This window comes from Hypanus sabinus, chromosome 10 (genome assembly GCF_030144855.1).
Source record: "Hypanus sabinus isolate sHypSab1 chromosome 10, sHypSab1.hap1, whole genome shotgun sequence".
Classification (NCBI taxonomy): Eukaryota; Metazoa; Chordata; class Chondrichthyes; order Myliobatiformes; family Dasyatidae; genus Hypanus; species Hypanus sabinus.
The window spans coordinates 110,146,110-110,165,901 of NC_082715.1; the positions used below are offsets into that span (position 1 = coordinate 110,146,110).

Below are 19,792 nucleotides of genomic sequence, written 5' to 3' on the forward strand. Positions count from 1 at the left end.
CAAATGCAAGCAAATGGAATTAGCTCAGGTAGGTTAGTTGGCCTGGATGAATTACGCTGAAGGCCTTGTATCTGTGCTACATAACTCCAGGAAACAGCCTGCCAAGACCTCAGTGTGACCAGGTTGTACCCCTGTGTCCACTGCCCTCAATAATAAGTATACGGTTTTGGATACTATTGAGGGAATACTATTGATACTATTGATACCAGGGGAGAGCTGCAGTGACTGGGTTTCTGGCTTTGGCTCAGAAGTGAAGAGAGATGAAGAGAACAGCAGTGTGACAAGAGATTCCATAGTTAAAGGAAAAGAGACAAGGTTCTGTGGATGTGATAGAGACACCCGGATGGTATGTTGCCTCCAGGTACCAGGGTCAGGGATGTCTTGGATTGGGTCTACGGCATTCTAAAGGGGGAGGGGGAGCAGCCAGAAGTCTTGATACATTTTGACATAAGTAGGAAAGGTGAGCAGGTCCCGAAGAGAGATTTTAGGGAACCAGGTTGAAAGCGAAAAAGCACCACCTCCAGGATAGTAATCTCTGGATTGCTGTCTGTGCCATTTACCAGTGAGGGTGATTAGGATGATTTGACAGATGAATGACTACTGAGGAATCAGTGTAGGAGGCAGGGGTTCAGATTTCTGGATCTTTGGGATCTCTTCTGGGGAACAGGTTACACCTGAAACCGAAAGGGACTAATATCCTCGTGAGCAGGTTTGCTTGAGTTTGTTCGGAAGAGTTTAAGCTAATTTGGCAGGGGGATAAGAACCAAAGTGATAGGGCTGAGGATAGGGCAGTCAGTTTACAAATAAAGTCAGTGTGTAGTGAGACTGCTAGTAAGGACAGGCTAATGATGGGGCAAAACTGCAGTCAGCAAGATATGTTGCAATGTAAAAAGGGGACAAAATTGAATAGGGTGATGTATATAGTACAGAATACAGGTGTTTAGATTTGAATGCACACAGTATATGGAATAAGGTAGATGAATTTGCAGCACAATTAGAGATTGGCAGGTATGACATTGTGGGTATCACTTGTGGGCTGGGGGAAGATGACAGCTGAAAGCTTAACATCCAAGGATCACCAATGTATCAAAATGACAGGCAGATAGGCAGAGGGGCTGGAGTGGCTCTGTTGGTAAAAAGTGAAATCAAATCCTTAGAAGGTGTGACATGATCTGAAGGTGTAGAATCCTTGTGGGTACAACTAAGAAACTACAAGAGTGAAAAGACCCTGGCGAGTGTTATACAGGCCTCTAAGGGGTAGAAAAGATGGAAAAGATAGAAAACTGTCATTTCCAGAGGACTAGAATATAAAATCAAGGATGTAATGTTGAGACTTTATAAGGCACTGGTGATGTCCCACTTGGAGTTTTGTGAGCAGTTTTGGGTCCCTTATCTAAGAAAGGATGTGCTGACATTGGAGAGGGTTCAGAGGACATTCACGAGAATGATTCCAGAAATGGAAGAGTTGCCATATGAGGATCAATTGACAGCTCAGGGCCTGTATTCACTGGAACTCAGAACAATGAGGGGGAATCTCATTGAAACCTATTGAATGCTGAAGGCCTCGATAGAGTGGATGTGGAGAGGACATTTCCTCTGGTGGGGAATTCTAGGACCAGAGGGCACAACCTCAGAATGGAGGGATGTCCATTTCAAATGGAGGTGAGGAGGAATTTCTTTAGGGGGTGGTGAATCTGGGGAACTTGCTGTCACAGGCAGCTGTGGAGGCCAAGACCTTGGGTATATTTAAGGCAAAGGTTGATAGATTCTTGATTAGTCAGGGCATGAAAGAATACAGAGAGACGGCAGAAGACTGGGGTAGGGGGTAAATGGGTCCATCATAATGAAATGGCAGAGCAGACTCCAATGGCCAAATGGCCTAATTTTGCTCCTATATCTTATTACTTTATGGTCTTAGTGTGTGGAAGCAAGTTACCTTCAACTCCAAGAGGCAACTGTGAAGGACAATTATCTATTGATCTTGAGATATCTGCCTAAATTTCACCATGAAATTCGAACAACTATCTGAAATGTAAAATATAATCTTGTATCTGACATGAATGAACCTATCAGATTATTCTTTTTAAGGAAGGCAATCTGCCATCTCTGTGCAATCTGGTACTTGGGAAAGAACAGAGCAATTAAAAGTTGCTGCTCATAAGGAGGCAACTACAGGCATCTTTGGCGCGGAAGTGATGGAGCTCGGCTGAGGAAGAAATTCAAGCCCGGGACAGCGTAGAACAATTAAAATATTTACAAATAAAGAGCTGGACTGGATCACCCGATCTCGAAAGGCGAATGGAAGATATTCTGCACGGATCCGGGAGATAAATGTTTCAGGTCGGAAACGTAAACATTATTCTAGAAGCCTCCCTCCATGCTGCGTATTCCCAGCATCAGAGATTCTGCCCGGACAAGCATACTGCAAGTCAATGCTACCCTTCCACGATTATAACTCCCTTCTCTTCCGGCCAGGCTGTACTAGGCTGTACAGGCGTGATCCTGGGAGCACGCGTTACCCCATCGACAGTACTTACAACAGAGAGTGGATGGATCTGTTGGCGACGAGGGCTTCAGCCAGCTGCTGCACCCGGGCCAAGGTGCTGACCACACCAAGGTTGAGGTTGAGCTGCGCCAGCGACTGGCACTCGGCTACATGGCGGCTGATGCGGCCGAAGTCGCGGTCCGACAGGTGACAGCCGCGCAGGGACAGCAGCCGCACCGAGTGGGCCCTCAGGGACTCACAGATATCCTTGACCTCGGCCGAGGAGAGGGTCTCCCCAGAGATCTGAATGGAGCCTGCCAGCATGGCTCCGCCGTGCGCCTCCGATCAGCCGCCTGTTACCATGGACACCGCGTCCGCTGCGGCCCAGCTGACGCCGCCGCCTCGCCCGCCCGCTGGCCGGCCTTCCAGCCCATCCGAGGTTGGTGCGGTGCAGCAGAGATCCGCCAGCGGAGGGGGAATCCTTTCTTTTGCTGACGCGTGTGGGATGCGGTTCGGGGATCGGAGTATTCGTCACAGGGATGGTAATCGTCCGCAGAGAGAAGGATGCTCCGCACCGCGCGGGGTCTCGTACCCCATCGCCAGCCGCACACGCTCTGATGGCGCTGCAGCTTCTGCAGTCCCCCGGGACCCAGCGTGACTTCCCACCTCCTTAAAATGTATTAGACAGCATAAATCTGTAAGTTAAAAAGCAATAAATAATGTAGAGTCAGTATAAATTTAAAAAGGGAAATCTTATTTGACCTGACCTTACTGATTTTTAAAGACCTAACAGAAAAAATGGCAATGCAGTAGATGTCACAGATAGATTTCTAAGAGACCTTTGGCATGATATCCCATAATATTGTCAATAATAAAGGTCAGAAAATGTGCAGGGGACAAGTAGAACAAGTTAAAAGAAATGTTATTATCAAAGTACATACATGTCACCATATAAAACCCTGAGATTCATTTCCTTGTGGGCATCCTCAATAAATCCATAATTGAATAATAACCATAACACAATAAAATGAAAGAGCGCAACAACTTGGTGTTCAACTGGAGTGCAGACAATTTAAATACTGGCCCAGATCGGTGGCAAGATTTTGCTCCTCAGTGTAGGTTACTCCTCTCTCCACAGTGCTGAGGTTATGAAGACTTCCCAGGCTGCTGTGTTCAATGCCCGCTAATATGGTGAATTGATAACCCATGCTTTGAGCCTACTCTGGGCTGCTCCGGGTTTGGATTGGTGGTCTCAATTTGGTTTGGATTGTTGTTCGCTTCAATTGTCTGCGTAGTTTGTGATTCCCTCCCCCTTCTCTTGCACATTGGGTGTTGGTCTTTTATTTTTACTTTTTCTTTCACTGGGTTCTTTTGGGTTTCTTGTTTTGTGTTTACCTGTGAGCAAGCAAATTTCAAGAATGTATCATTTATACATTCTTTGATAGTAAATGTACATTGAATTACAAAAATAAATTAATAAGCAATACGTATTGAGAACCTAAGATGAAAAGTCCTTGAAAGTGAGTCCATAGGTTGTGGAAACATTTCAACGATGGGGCACCTGAAATTGAGTGTTATCCCCTTTGATTCACCACCTTCAATTTGATCTAGACAGCAAACTTGAATATGGTATTAGAGCTGTGCTTAGCCACAGTCATAAGTGTAAAGTGAGTAGAGCAGGGGACTAAACACACAGTCTTGTGGTGCACCTGTGCTGATGGTGATCATGGAGGAGATGTTGTTTCCAATCTGAACTGACTGGAAATCAAGGATCCAATTGCACAAGGAGGTATTGAGGCCAAGGTCTTGGAGAGTTTTGAAGGATTGGTGGTATTGAATGCCGAGCTGTTGTCAATAAAGAGCATCCTGATATGTTAATCTTTACTGCCCAGATATTCCAGGGTTGTGTGAGGAGCCAATGAGATGACATCTGCTGTGGACCTGTTTCTCTGGGAGGCAATTTAAAGCCAATCCAAGTCACATCTCAGGCAGGAGTTGAAATGTTTCATCACCAACCCCTCAAAACACTTTACCATTGTGGATGTAAGTGCTATTGGACGATTGTCATTGAGGCAGGTTTTCATGTTCTTCTTAGGCACCAGTATAATTGAAGCCTGCTGAAGCATACTGCCAAAGTGAGGGGTTAAAGATCTAGTGAATACTCCAGCCAGTTGATCAGCATAGATTTTTTGTACTTGGCCAGGTACCCCAACTGGGCCAGATGCTTTTCATAGGTTCACCCTCCCGAAGGTTGATTGCGCATTGGCCTCAGAGACTGAAAACACAGGATTGTTGGGGGATGTGGGAGTTCATGACGGTTCAGAACGAGCATAGAGGGCATTGAGTGAAGTCCTGTTGTTGCCTCTGTCACTTGATTTATAAAAGGTGATGGTTTTCAAGTCCTGCTACAACTGTCGAGTGTCCTTCATTGATTCAAGTTTAGTCTGGAATTGCCACTTTGTCCATGAAATGACTTCCTGGAGATCATTGCACATTAGTTTTGAGACATAAAAAGGGTGTAAATGAAGCCTATTTCAGTTGAAAAAGACAGTGGTGTTCCAGATGTATAATTGCCATTCACAAATTATATTAAAGATTTATACCTTGGAATAAAAAAAATCCTAAATTTGCAAATGACAATTAACTACATTTGACATTTTCATATGAATTAATTTGGCCTTTTTCAGATCCTTTCTCTACTTATTCTTGTTCAGGTATGGAGTTCCGGAGTTTTTTCTTGACACTATCACATACTTATAAACTGTTATTATTGCCCATGTTAGTTTAGTTTAGTATTTTTTTCAATATATATTTTCTTCTATATATTTCCAATTTTTTTTTCTCTTTTGATGATTATTTTTGTTTTTTTTCATATATATTTATATAGACTTGATTGATTAATGTACCTTTTGTTGATTGATGTTTAATAGGATATTATTATCCTATTACTAATGTAATTTCAAGTCTATTGAATTTATAATCTATTCATTATCATGCTATGTTTTTTCTTATATATATATATGAAATTTAATAAAAAGATTGAAAAAGAAAGAAAGAAAAGACAATTAACTTCGAGGAGGAATATAGATGCTGAAAGGATAATCAATACTGATTATGGTTAGCAAGTCTATAAAGAAAGCAAATAAAGCATTATAAATTATTTTTAGAGAGAGGTTGAAAAGTCAGTAATTTATGGTCAATCTGTATTGAAGCTTGGTTGGACCATGGAGTGTTGTATGCAGTTCTGGTTGCAATATATCAAAAGAATTACAGAGGCAGTAGAAAAGGTACAGAAAAGATTACAGGGATAATATTTACAAATTTACTGACAAAACTTAATGTGATGGTCCTGGCAGCATCAGATATATGAGTCTTATAGAGTCAAACAGATATGTTGCAGCTCTACAAAACTAGGGTTGGGGTGCAACAAAAAATATGCTGGAAGAACTTAGTACGTCGGGCAGCATCTGTGGGAGGAAAGGAGTTGTAGAAGTTCCAGGTTGAAACTCTACATCACAATTCCTTCATGAGCTCTTCAAGCAGATTGTTTGTTGCTCCAAGTTCCAGCATCTGCAATTTCTTGCGTCTTCTTTACCTGCACTTGGAGTTTTGTGTGCAAGTCTGGTTGCCCATTACAGGAAGAAGGTGGAGGCTTTAGAAAGGGTGCAGAAGATGTTTATTAGAATGCTGCCTGGATTAGAGTATGAGATTAAAAGAGGCTGGACAAACTTGGAACACAAAAATACAACTGCAGATGCTGTGGATCAAAGAATATGTACACAATGCTGGAAGAACTCAGCAGGTCAGGCAGCATCTGTGAGAAAAGAGTAGTCAACGTTTCGGGCCGAGACCCTTCATCAGGACAAACTTGGGTTGTTTTCTCTGGAGTGTTGGAGGCTGAGGGCAGACCTGATTGAAATTTGTAGTTAAACGAACTTTCTTCGGCTATGCATGATCCATATCCACAATTCTCTGAATAGTCACATGTCTTAACAGCCTCTTAAACAACTATATTGTATCTGCTTCCATCACTTCCCTGGCACCTATCACTTTGTGCGTAAAATAACCCTGCTCAAACAGCTTTAAATATTCCCCCTCATGCACATCCCTTAGTATTTGACTCTTCGGCCATGGGAAGAAGATTCTGACTGTCCACCCTGAGTGAATATAGTATTTTGAAAAAAAATTGTTCACTTTTGTGCACAAAACAGAAAAACTGAGTACCAATCTATTTGTTAAATGATAAGAGATTGGTTTGTGTTAATATTCAAAGGGCACTAGGTGTGCTTCCATACAAGTTGCTGAAGGCCAACATGTAGGATCAAATGATTAAGAGGGAAAATGGCATAATAGGCTTATTATGAGAGAATGTGAATAGAGGAGTAAGGATGTTTTATTGCATTAATGTAGGGCTTGGTAATACTGCAGCAGAAATATTGTGTATCCATTTTAGCCTCTGTCTTTTAAGAACATGTTCTTATCATGAAAGGAAAGCAATGAGAAATCACTGGATTCAGGAATGGTTGTGCATTGGAACCTCCATTTAGGAATTATGCTAGGAAATGTCACTGATCTTATGATTGGCAGATTAGACTCAAAGAGCCGAAAGCAATACTCCTCTACCTAATTTGTATGTTCCTATGTTTTATTGCATATGTGAGAGTATATAAATCAGGAAATGACAAACAGACTGGAACTCTTTTCATTTGAGAATGCAGTGGAGGTTGTTAAATTATGGAAGGTTTTAATAGGGTGGAGACAGATGCAAAGTTTCCACTTTTACAAAGAGCATAACTCGGGAACACCACTTTAAGACAGTCATTATGGAATTCAGGAACTGATGAGAACACCAAACTTGTGTTAACTGGCTTAATGTATCAGATGCTTTTAAGGGGAAGCTGTACAAATATGAAGGAACAGACAATAATTCTTGAACCAACCAGCAAAACCCTAATCATTACGGTATAGTAACACTGTTATCATATTGCTCCAACATGGACTTTTTTGTCCTAATCTGTTCTTTTTTTTTAAAATGGCACGTAATTTATGTTTTTCTTGTAAATGTTGCTTATATGATGCTATGTGTCTGTGATGCTACTGCAGGTAGGGTTTTCATTGTACTTGTGCATACATGTATTTGTCTGTTTTACAATAAGCTTGACTTGACAAACATTTAAACTAATAGTTCTTTAAATAGTTTATTCATTCTTTGGATGTGGGCTATCCTGGCAATACCAATATCTATTGGCCATTCCCAATTACCCATAAAATGAGGAGGCAGTTAAGAGTCAAACATATTATTGAGCCTGGGGTAATGTATAGGCTAGTTTGGATAAGGACATCATATAGACTTCCCTGAAGGAAATGAATGAATCAATTTAATGATTGCCATTTCCAAGATCAGCTTTTTATTGCTTTTCCAAATCTATTTAATAACTTGAAATTAAATTCCCCAGTTGCTGTAATAGGATTCCAACTTGTGTTCTCAGATGAATAGTCCGGATAGAAAATAGAATGGTACAACATGGGAAGGAGTTCACTGCAGATGCTGTGGTCAAATCAAGATGTCCAAAAAAGCTGGATGAACTCAGCAGGTCAGGCAGCATCCGTTGAAAGAAGCAGTCAATGAAACGTTGACTGCTTCTTTCAACGGATGCTGCCCGACCTGCTGAGTTCATCCAGCTTTTTTGTACGGGAAGGAGTTCCTTTGGCCCATGGTGTCTGTGCCAACAATGGTACTAATCTTAATAACTCCAACCACCTGTGCCTGGACTGTATCCCTTCATTCCATGCCTGTTCATGTTTCATCACTTACCTACCACACTCAATGTAAAAAACATAGCTTATAAATCTCTTTAAAATTGTATTCCATATCTTCTTAAAGCTATGCCCTCTGGTTTTTGATATTTTCATTCAGGGAAGAAGACTCCTTATCTGTACCTTTCATATTTCTGTCAGGTGTCCCCTCATTCTCCAACTTTCCAGAGAAAACAATCAAGGGTTGTCCTTCTTCTCCATATAACTGATCCAGGCAACATCCTTGGAGAACATCCTCTGTACCCTCTCCAAAGCTTCCACATCCTTCCTGTAATATGACAACCAGAACTGCACACAATACTCTAAATGAGGTCTAACCAAAGTTTTATGCAGCTGCAACATGACTTCCTGGCTTTTATACTTAATAAGCTGACTGATGAAGTCAAGTATGCTGTATTCCTTCTTTACCACCCTATCTACTCATTCTGCCTCTTTCAGGGAACCACAGACTCGCACCCCAATATCCCTTTGTGCTTCAGTGCTCCTTAGCATTCTGTGCTGTACATTTTCTCCTTACATTAGACCTTCCAAAGTGCAATACCTGGCATTTGTCCAGGTTAAACTCCATCTTCTAACTGGTCTACATCCTGTTCAATATTTCAACAATCTTACTCACTATCCATCATTCTGCACAATTACTGATCATCCCTTCTACATCTCCATCATTATATAGATCACTAACAACAGAAGTCCCAGCAATGATCATTGTAGATTGCTACTAGTCATGGATCTCCAGTCAGAATACTCCTCTACCAATACCTTCTGTTTTCTATGTCCAAGCCAATTTTGAATCCAGTCTACCAAATCCCCATGAATTCCCATATGTCTTAATCTTTTTGGATGAGCTTACTATGAGGAATCTTGTCAAAAGTTTTACTAAACTCCACATATACAATACCCACTACCTTACCTTCATCATTTTCATCAACTCCTCAAAAATCTCAATCATTTATAAGACATAATCTGCCCTACACAAAGTCATGCAGACTATCCCTAATAAGTCAATACTTTTCAGGTGGGAGTAGACCCTATCACCAGGAATATCTTTACAATAATTTCCTACACCTGATGCGAGCCTCACCAGCCTATAATTTGCTGGTTTGCCTTTCTGCTGCCCTTCTTAAACAGAAAAACAACATTGGTTCCTCTCTAGTCCTCTGGGACTTTGCCTGTGGCTAAAGAGGCTGCAGCAATCTCCCTTCTTGCTTATCTCAATAACCAAGGATAGATCCCACCAGGCCCTGAAAATTTATCTACCTTAATGCTTTTCTATAAATCCAACACTTCCTCCTTCTTGATAGCAACGTGGCCTAGAATATCAGCATACTGCTATGTGATGCTTTTGTTCTCCATGTCCTTTTTCTTGGTGAATACTAATACCAAGTATTTATTTAGTACCTTGACCATCTTCTCTGGCTTTAGGCATAAATTTACGGTTTACTCTTTGAATGGTCTTATACTCAATCTTGTTATCCTATTTTCAAATGATGTACTGTATAAAATGAAGTGAGGTTCTTTTTAATCCTATTCACCAATTATATTTCATGATCCTTCATTGACCTCCTGTTTCCCTGTTTAAATTCTGTCCTGCTTCAATTACATTCCTCAAAGGCCCTATCTGTATCCAGCTTCTGAAACATTACACGTGCTTCTTTTTCCTTTTGGACCTATTTTCTCTCATCATTCAAGGTTCCCAGATTTTGAAATCTTTGTCCTTCTTCCTCACAGGAACATATTTGTTCTGAATTCTGACCAGCTGGCCTTTAATCAACTTCCACATACCAGTTGTGGACTTGCTCAATAACAGCTGCTCTCAAACTACTCTCCTTCACTCCTGCCTAAAACTGCTATAATCAGCCTTTCTCCAGTCTCACACATTTCTCTAAGGCCTAGTCTTATCCTAGTTCAAAATGAATTGTGATCACTATTCTCAAAATGTTCTCCCAATTGACCACCAGTTGGCTGCCAGGTTCATTTCCCAATACAAGGTCTCGTATGGCTCCTTCCCTGTGGGCAGTATTGATATACTGTGTGAAGAAACACTCCTGGATGCATCTAACAATTCAGCACCATCTATGCATCTGGCACTAAGGAAGTCTCAGTCAATTACGGTAACATTAAAGTCTTCTTCTTCTTCAATTGTCCATTGAAATCTGATGACGACATCCACTCCTTTAACGGTGAGATCTTTGATGACTGTACAGTCCTATCCTGGACCCACAAGCTCTATTGTGGGTGGCACATGTATATGTGGTAGTGGTGGTGGTAGTGCTGGCAACCATGGCTGCATTTCTCCTGGCTCTCTTCTGCTGTCTTCTGGTTGTTCTTCCCATCTCCAGAATATGAATCCTGTCCCTACACAGCTGTTGCCAAGTGATACAGTCAGCAGCAACATCCTCCGGTTCCTCAGGTCTGATCTTGCACTTCCTTAAAACATTCTTCATATGATCCTTATAGTGCTTCCTCTGCCCTCCAGCTGAGCGTTGACCATGATGTAGCTGGACGTATAACACTCTGCGGGGTAGCCGACATGGGGGTATCCTTATCACGTGCCTCAGTCACTGCAGGTGACGCTGGGTGATCATGGCCTCAATACTTCTGCAGTTAGTCTTTACAAGTATTTCAGTGTGAGGCACCCTCACACCAAGTAATTCCCAGGATGCGCTGAATGCAGCTTATGTGGAAGCACTTCAAGGACTTGATGTGACAGCTGTAGGTTACCCAAGCTTCACAGCTATAAAGGAGGGTGGTGACACAGACCGCCTGTACACAGCGACCTTTGTGGAGGGACAAAGGCTTCTGATCTGAAAGACTCTACACCGAAGTCTCCCAAAGGCAGCTGATACCTGTTTAATGTGGCTCTGGATGTCGTTGTCAATGCCGCTATCCTCAGAGAGAATACTCCCCAGATTTTTGAAAGATGGCACTACTGACAGCTTTTCATCACCAACAGTGAAGGCAGGTAGGGTGAGTGGGACACTGGTACTCCATTGGCAAACCACTTCTGTCTTGGTGGTATTGACAGCCAGCCCCATCCTGCTGTACGCTCTCACCGCCACAGCAAGGACAGTCTGAAGATCCTCCGGAGTATGGGCCACAAGAGCACAGTCGTCTGCATACTGCAGCTCCAGGACCTGTACTCCACAGAGTTTGGTGGTTATGTGGAGCCTCCTGATGTTAAAGAGGTTGCCATCTAATCTGACGTCTACCACCACACCACTGCTGTCTTTAATCTAGTTGTGGCGAAGCTTGGTAACACACAAGAGGAAGATGTTAAAGAGCACTTTAAAGTCATCCACTATAACTCCAACGTCTTTCCAAACTCTGCTGAAATAATCTGCATGACAGTGGCTATATTTCATTAGGAGTTTGAGGAGATTTGGTTTGTCACCAATGATACTTGCAAGTTTCTACAGATGTACCATGGAGAGCATTCTAACTGGTTACATCACCATCTGGTATGGAGAGGCCGCTGCACAGGATTGGAAAAAGCTGCAGAAATTTATAAACTCTGCATGGGCACTAGCTTCTCTAGTATTGCGTACACCTTCAAAAGGCGGCATCCATCATTAAGGATCGCCATCATCCAGGACATGTCTTCTCCTCATTGCTACCATCTAGGAGGAGGTAAAGGAGCCTGAAGACATAAGCCAGTGATATTAAACCTGTTTCTGATCTTGTTCTTCTGTCTCCTTTTGGCTCTTGGGAGGCCTGTAGTATGGCCCCATCAATATGGTTGGACCTGTTTTATTACTGAACAGATTGGATGCCCATCCAGGATGTCCTTTCTAAGCACTGCTAAGACATTTTCCCTGCATCTCTCCCACCTCTTTACAAGCTGTGGCTGCTTGTCAGTAATTTAACCCCTATACTTCCTGAATATAAGTTAACAATAGATGGGAAGAGGCCCAAATGGCCAGTTTGAACTGAATGGATTGTTCCTGTGCCACATATTCAATATAATCCATCACCGAGGGGATGTTGAAATAAAAATCCAGTTAAATTATAATAAAACAGAAGTGACCAGAAATACTCCAACATTTGGCAGCATTTATGCAGAAAGAAAAAAATGAGTTAAAATGTCAGGTCAGACAACTTTTGAAGACTGGTCTTGTTTTCCCATGAATGTTGGCAATCTAGTATGATCTCAGAGTTATTGAGAAATTCAGCAAGGAAATAGATGGTCCACCCATTCAGCATCCTATCTATTTAGCTTTATCCTACTTTAATCCCACTTTATGATGGGCATTTTACAGCTGCCAGTTAATAAACCAACCCTCAGCTTCCTTTACTCCGGGGAAAATTATCCAGGCCGAGCTAGTTTCCTCTTATAACAAGCCCTCAGGTTCCAGCAACATCTTTGTGAATCTTTTCTGCACTCTCTTTACCCTAGTCAAATCCTTCCTATAGGATGGCGACCAGAAATACACATAATATTCCAGGTGTGGTCTCACCAACATCATGTACAAAGATGAGGTCTCAACTCTCATGGTCAGTGCTCTATTTGATGAGAACAAGCATGTCATATACTTATTTCACCACATTATTTGTTTGTGTCACCAGTTTCAGAGAACCACATACCTGTAGCCCCAGGTCTCTTAACTACAATACTCTGCAGAGCCCTGCCATTTATTATATATTTTCTGCCTTGGTTTAACTTTCCAAAATGTAACTAAAGCTTAGACTTCCTTATCAGGAGTCCACAGGCAGTGCATATTGGTAGTAACATCTCCTCCTGAAGATCTTCAAGAACATTTGATCCTGAAGATGTTCAAGAATATCTTCAGTCTCTCCCTGTTGCAGATGGAGGTTCCACCTGCTTCAAAAGGGCAGCAATTATACCGGTGCCCAAGAAAAGCAGAGTGGACTACCTCAATGGCTATCACCCAGCAGCACTAACATCTACTAAGATTAAATGCTTTGACAGGTTGGTCATGGCCAGAATTAATTTCTGCCTTAACAACAAACTGGATCCATTGCAATTCGCCTACTACCACAACAAGTCTACAGCACACTGGCTCTTCACTGGCTTTGGAGTATCAAGACCACAGCAAAACATACATCTGCAAGTTAAGCAGCATCTATGGAAGGGAATAAATATTTGACGTTTCAGGCCAAGACACTTCATCTTGTGTTTTAAAATATAGGTCATGCTATTGATTATCAGAAACAGAATCAGAAGTACAGAGTTTGTATGTTCCTGTCAGAATTAAAGGCAAAGTGAATAAGAATAAGGAACCTTGGTTCTCTAGGGATATTGGAACTCTGATAAAGAAGAAGCGAGAGGTGTATGACGTGTATAGGAAACAGAGCAGATAAGGTACTTGAGGAGTATAAAAAGTGTGAAAAAATACTTGAGAAAGAAATCAGGAGGGCTAAAAGAAGACATGAGATAGCTTTGGCAGTCAAGGTGAAGGATAATCCAAAGAGCTTCTACAATTTGGAGAAAATTAGAAGCTGGATGTTTGACACATCTTTTAACTTTGAGCAAGTTTGGCGACCCTTTATTCAATATTTTCATATGATTTAATTTTTAAAAAAATTTTTAAGGAAACATTTTCCTTATCCGCGAAGGTTTGGAGGTGACTGGAAGGATGTTTTCTTTCTTCTTTTTTTCTAATTTTATCCTCAAATGGACTGCCCAATCTTTCTTTTTTTGTTGTTTTAGGCTAGTTTAGCGTTTTTTTTTCTTATTAATAAAATTTCCGATCTTTTTTTTCCTTTATGACTTGTCAAGAGGAGTTGTGGTTTCTTTTTTATATACTATATTCACAGTTAGCCATTAGCTTACACAATGGCATTCAGGATCAAGAAGCTACATAAATGTGGAAGAAAGCTATTTCTTATGTTGTGAATTTCAAAAGATATACTGGGAGACAAGATCTACAAGTTTTTAGATCGACACGGACTTATAGGGAGAGTCAACACGGCTTTATGTGTGGTAGATCATGTTTAGCAAATCTATTAAGAGTTTTTCGAGGAGGTTACCAGGAAAATGGATGAAGGGAAGGCAGTGGATGTTGTCTACATGGACTTCAGTAAGGCCTTTGACAAGGTCCCGCATGGGAGGTTAGTTAGGAAGATTCAGTCGCTAGGTATACATGGTGAGGTAGTAAACTGGATTAGACATTGGCTCAATGGGAGAAGCCAGAGATTGGTTGTGGGAGATTGTTTCTCTGAGTGGAGGCCTGTGACTAGTGGTGTGCTACAGGGATCAGTGCTGGGTCCATTGTTATTTGTCATCTATATCAATGATCTGGATGATAATGTGGTAAATTGGATCAGCAAATTTGCTGATGATACAAAGATTGGAGGTGTAGTGGACAGTGAGGAAGGTTCTTAAAGCTTGCAGAGGGATCTGGAGCAGCTGGTAAAATGGGCTGAAAATGGCAGATGGAGTTTTACACAGACAAGTGTGAGGTATTGCACTTGGGAAGGAAAAACCAAGGTAGAACATACAAGGTAAATGGTAGGGCACTGAGGAGTGCAGTAGAACAGAGGGATCTAGGAATACAGATACAAAATTCCCTAAAAGTGGCGTCACAGGTTGATAGGGTCATAAAGAGAGCTTTTGGTACATTGGCCTTTATAAATCAAAGTATTGAGTATAAGAGTTGCAATGTTATGGTGAGGTTGAATAAGGCATTGGTGAGACTGAATTTGGAGTACTGTGTGCAGTTTTGGTCACCAAATTACAGGAAGGATATTAATAAGGTTGAAAGAATGCAGAGAAGGTTTACAAGGATGTTGCTGGGACTTGAGAAACTGAGTTACAGAGAAAGGTTGAATAGATTAGGACTTTATTCCCTGGAGCATAGAAAAATGAGGGGAGACTTGATAGAGGCATATAAAATTATGATGGGTATAGATAGAGTGAATGCAAGCAGGCTTTTTCCACTGAGGCCAGGGGAGAAAAAAAACAGAGGACATGGGTTAAATGTGAAGGGGGGAAAGTTTAAAGGGAACATGGGGGGGGGGGCTGCTTCTTCACACAGAGAGTGGTGGCAGTGTGGAATGAGCTGCCAGATGAAGTGGTAAATGTGGGCTCACTTTTAACATTTAAGAAAAACTTGGACAGGTACGTGGATGAGAGGTGTATGGAGGGATATGGTCCAGGTGCAGGTCAGTGGGACTAGGCAGAAAAATGGTTCAGCACAGCGAAGAAGGGCCAAAAGACCTGTTTCTGTGCTGTAATGTTCTATGGTTCTAATCGGGTTTATTATCACTTATAATTACAGCTCAACTTTTAATACCAATACCAGTTTAGTACTAATTATCTAACTTCAAAACCTGGGTCTCTGTAACACACTCTGCGATAGGATCCTAGACCTCCTCATCAGGAGACTACATTCAGTGCATATGAGTGATAATGCCTTTTCCTCACTGACAATCAATACAGGACACCTCAGGGATGCATGCTTAGCCCATGATTTACTCTCTGTGCACTCATTACTGAGTGGCTAGGCACACTCAACCACCAACCTAGAAATTCACTGATGACGGTACTGTTGTTGGCAGAATCTCAGAGGGCAATGAGGAGGCATACAAGAGTGAAATAGATCAGCTGGTTCCTGACAACAACTCGCAATAGCTAATTTAAATTTTGTTAATTATATTCCTCAGTTTCATCTTCTGCCCAATATTTCTTTTGCTTTTCATGTAATTTTGACTATTTTGGTTAAAATTGAATGTAACACAGGAACTTGTTTGCAATCTGTTTCAGCTTAATAAGGTATCCTCAATATGAAACACAAAAGTATAGTAAGTGACCTGCTGATAAGGTATTACTATCAAGAAAGTTAGTGAAATGGAAAGAAAACTCTGGGGAGTAAAGGATGTTGAAATCAAATAATAGGAACGGAATTGGAAAATATTGTTTAGAAATAAAAACAAAAATTATAGGCCATGTTTGAATATGTGAAGTGAGTAGGCTAGATTGCTTTAGGTGAAATCATTTGTGCTATATTATTATGCTACTAGATGCTCACTAGAAAAGCTAGCACAGGGTGAATGTCTGACATGGACTGTTGATTACTAGGAATGTGTTATTTTCTTTAGTTTGGGACATATTTACTGTCTGCTACACCACTGAAATTTAGGGCAGCAATGGAGGTCCTCTATCTCTGTCTTCCTTGGCCAACTTCTCTATTGTGCTCCAGGTGTGGTTCAGGGATCTCAGTCGCACACTGGATTCTTCTTTGCTGTTTCCTTAACAATTTTTTGACCAGTCAGCATTCTTAGTCCTGAGCTGAACCCCCAAACCTAGAGGACCAGTGGACCATTCTTAGTCTAGCCTTAACCCTTTGTTTGACATGGGTGACCTTACCAAGAGCCAGAGCACAAGGCCCTGACCCCAGCCAACATAGCTCTCCAGCAAGCCTCCAAACCCTATGACAAGGTTGTGGTCCTCTTGGTGGTCCTTTTGGATTCCTCTTGGATGCTCTAATAAATAGCTCTAACAGATATTAATGTGAATAGTTTGTGCCTGGTATGATTACTCAGAGTTAATACATGCACCTTATTATAACAGGAAAAATGGTTATAAAGCCGACACAGTCTACATTATCTCCCACTGAGGAATTCTTTTAGTTCTATTCCTCTTCTCTTTCCTCCTGTAGCTCTGCAACAACTTCATCCTTTGATTCCTTTGATTTGAGGAGTGTTTGATGGCTCTAGGCCTGTACTTGCTGGAGTTTAGAAGATTGGGGGAGGGGGAATCTCACTGAACCCCACTGCAAGTTGAAAAGCCTGGAAGAGTGGACGTGGAGAGGGTGAATCTAGGACCAGAGGGTAAAACCTTACAATAGAAGGATGATCATTTAGAACAGCAATGAAGTGAAATTTCTTTAGCCATGGGGTGGTGAATTTCTGGAATTCATTGCTGAGGCCAAGTTTTGGGTATATTTAAAGTGGAGGATGATGGGTTCTTAATTAGTAAGCATGTCAAAAGAGAATGCAGGAGAATGGAGTTGAAGGGAAAAATAAATCAGTCATGATTGAGTGGTGGAGCAGAGTTGCTGGGCTGAATGGCTTAATTCTGTTCCTGTTTTATTTGCCATTAACCTACACAAAAGGGTAACTTACTAAGTAGCCAATGAATCTTCTAGCATGTTTTTGTGATATTGGATATATATCTGTGGTCACACAGATAATCTGCAACTACACACAGACTGCACCGAAGATCAAGGTCAAATCTGGACCATTTGAACTCTTAGCTTTGAGTTTTATTGTGTACAGCTCAAGTTGGCACACTTACAAGGAGGATGTGATAGTGATAGAGGGAATGAAGAGATTCACCATGATATTGCCTAGAATGAAAGGCTGTAGCTGTAAGAAGAGATCGGACAGGCTATGTTTTTGTCACTGGAGCATAACAGGCTGAAGGGTGGCTATATAAAGGTTCATATAAAAAAGGCATAGAGGCACAGGTTGGAACCTGTGATAAATTGTCTGAATCTTATTCCCTAAGTAGGTAAGTTAAAGACTAGAGAGCAAAGGTTGATGGTGAGAGGGGTGAAATTTAAAGGAAATCTGAGGTTTAAAATTTTCACAAAGATGGAGATGATTATCTGGAACCAGATGGTGGTAGGGTAGAGGTAGATGCAATTACAACATTTATAGGGCACTTGGACAGTGATAAATGAGTGGGGCCTTTTTGGTGGGCTTGAAATATCATGGCATTTGACAAAGCCTCTAAGAAGGAGTTTGAAACTGCTTGCAGTTTCCATTGCCATGCCGCCAGTTGTAAAGGGAGGTGAACGGTGTGGGTCCTCCTAAAGACAATAACCATCTCCTTTGTCTAGGATTGCTAAGCACCTGGAGACAGAAGAAATATACCTCAGGATACGACTGGAAGTGAATGAGGGAAGAGATCATTATGCCTTTGGCAAATGATCTTTGCATCCTCACTGACCACAGGAGTAATTCTAGATGATTGTAAGATTGCAAATGTTATTTCTTTGTTCAAGAAACAGAGTAGAGATAGCTCCAATAATTATAGATCATGACAGTCTTACTTCAAATGGTCGGCAAATTATTGGAGAAGATTCTTAAAGACAGGATTTACAAGCATTTGAGAAGCATGGTCTGATTAGTGATAGTCAGCATGGCTATTTGAAAGGCAGGTCATACCTCATGGACCTGATTGAATTCTTTGAGGATATGACAGAATACATTGATGATGGTATTGCAGTAGATGTGGTGTATATGGATTTTAGAAAGGTGTTTGTTTGATATGGTTCTTCATTGTAGGCTCATTCAGAAAGTCGAGATTAGAAAACATTTCTTATGAGGAAAAGTTGAGTGACCTCGGACTTTTCTCTTTGGAGCAAGAGAGGATGAACAGCAACTTGATAGAGTTGTTCAAGATTATAAAAGGCACAGATAGAGTGAATAGCCAGAAACTTCTCCTCAGGATGGAAATGGCTAATATGAGGGGGCATCATTTTCAAGTGATTGGAGGAAAGTACAGGGGGATGATAGAAGTTACTTTTTCTCTCACAGAGTGGTGGTTGCATGGAACACCCTGCCAGGGGTTGTGTAGAGGCAAATACATTAATAGATGTTTAAGAAACTTTCAGATAGGCACATTATTTACAGAAAGATGGAAAGCTGTGTAGAACTCCGAATTGTTAGGCTGTAATAGAGTCATGCTAGTTGCTAGACCACCATACACCCCACCTACAGAAAGTATCTGTGTGTGATAATTAGCTCATACAAATTTGCATAACTTTTTTAGTGGTACAGTATTTCTGTGTAAAGAACTCTGATTTGAGCACTGTACTTTGAGGAACTAGGGCAAAATTGTGAATCAGCTGGACAAGTACTTGCTCACCATTGTTCATATGAAGATAGGAAGTCGGCAAGGCAGATTTGATGAAGCAGGGAGCTGGCAGAAGGACTTGGGCAGCTTAGAAGAATGGACAAAGGAAAGGCAGATAGAATACAGTGTAGGGGAATGTATGGCCATGCACTTTCTTGGAATTAGGGCATAGATGATTTTCTAAAAGGGAAGAAATTCAGAAATCAGAGGTTCAAAGAGATCTGAGTGTCCTAGTGTAGGGCTCCCTGATTAACTTGCAATGAGTCAGCACTAAGGAAGGCAAATGCAATGTTAGCACTCATTTCAAGAAGACCAGAATATAAAAAGTAAGGATACAATGCTGAGACTTTTTGAGGCATTGGTAAGCCAGCATTTGAAATATTGAGAGCAATTTTGTGATGCAAAATTGAGAGCAATTTTGAAAGGATGTGCTGGCATTGGAGAGGGTCCAGAGGAATTTCTCAGGAATGGTCACAGAAATTAAAGGGTTAACGATTGAGGAGCGTTTAATGACTCTTGACCTTTACTCGCTGGAGTTTAGACGAATGGGGCGGGGAAGAACCTCATTGAATCACATGGAATATTGTAAGGCCTATATAGAATGGATTAGCAATTAGAGGGTATTAGCAGTAGTGGGGGGGGGGGGCTTCAGAATATAAGGACCTCCC

The 19,792-nt window shown here is 41.3% G+C and overlaps 1 protein-coding gene across 7 annotated transcripts in view; it reads right to left on the minus strand.

Annotated features, from left to right (window-relative positions):
* lrrc73 (leucine rich repeat containing 73) overlaps positions 1-3,087 on the minus strand; it is a 41,505-nt gene extending 38,418 nt beyond the window's left edge. For 4 of the 7 annotated variants that reach the window (XR_009514443.1, XM_059982626.1, XM_059982624.1 and 1 more), the window contains exon 1: positions 2,538-3,085. Coding sequence is in view for 5 of the 7 variants with exons in the window: in XM_059982626.1 (XP_059838609.1) it covers positions 2,538-2,809 (272 nt within the window). In the remaining 2 variants the exon portion in view is untranslated. Of the gene's footprint in view, positions 1-2,537 lie in introns of all 7 variants that reach the window. The other 3 variants (XR_009514444.1, XM_059982623.1, XM_059982627.1) reach the window with 3 other exon arrangements.
* Positions 3,088-19,792: the final 16,705 nt, after the last annotated feature.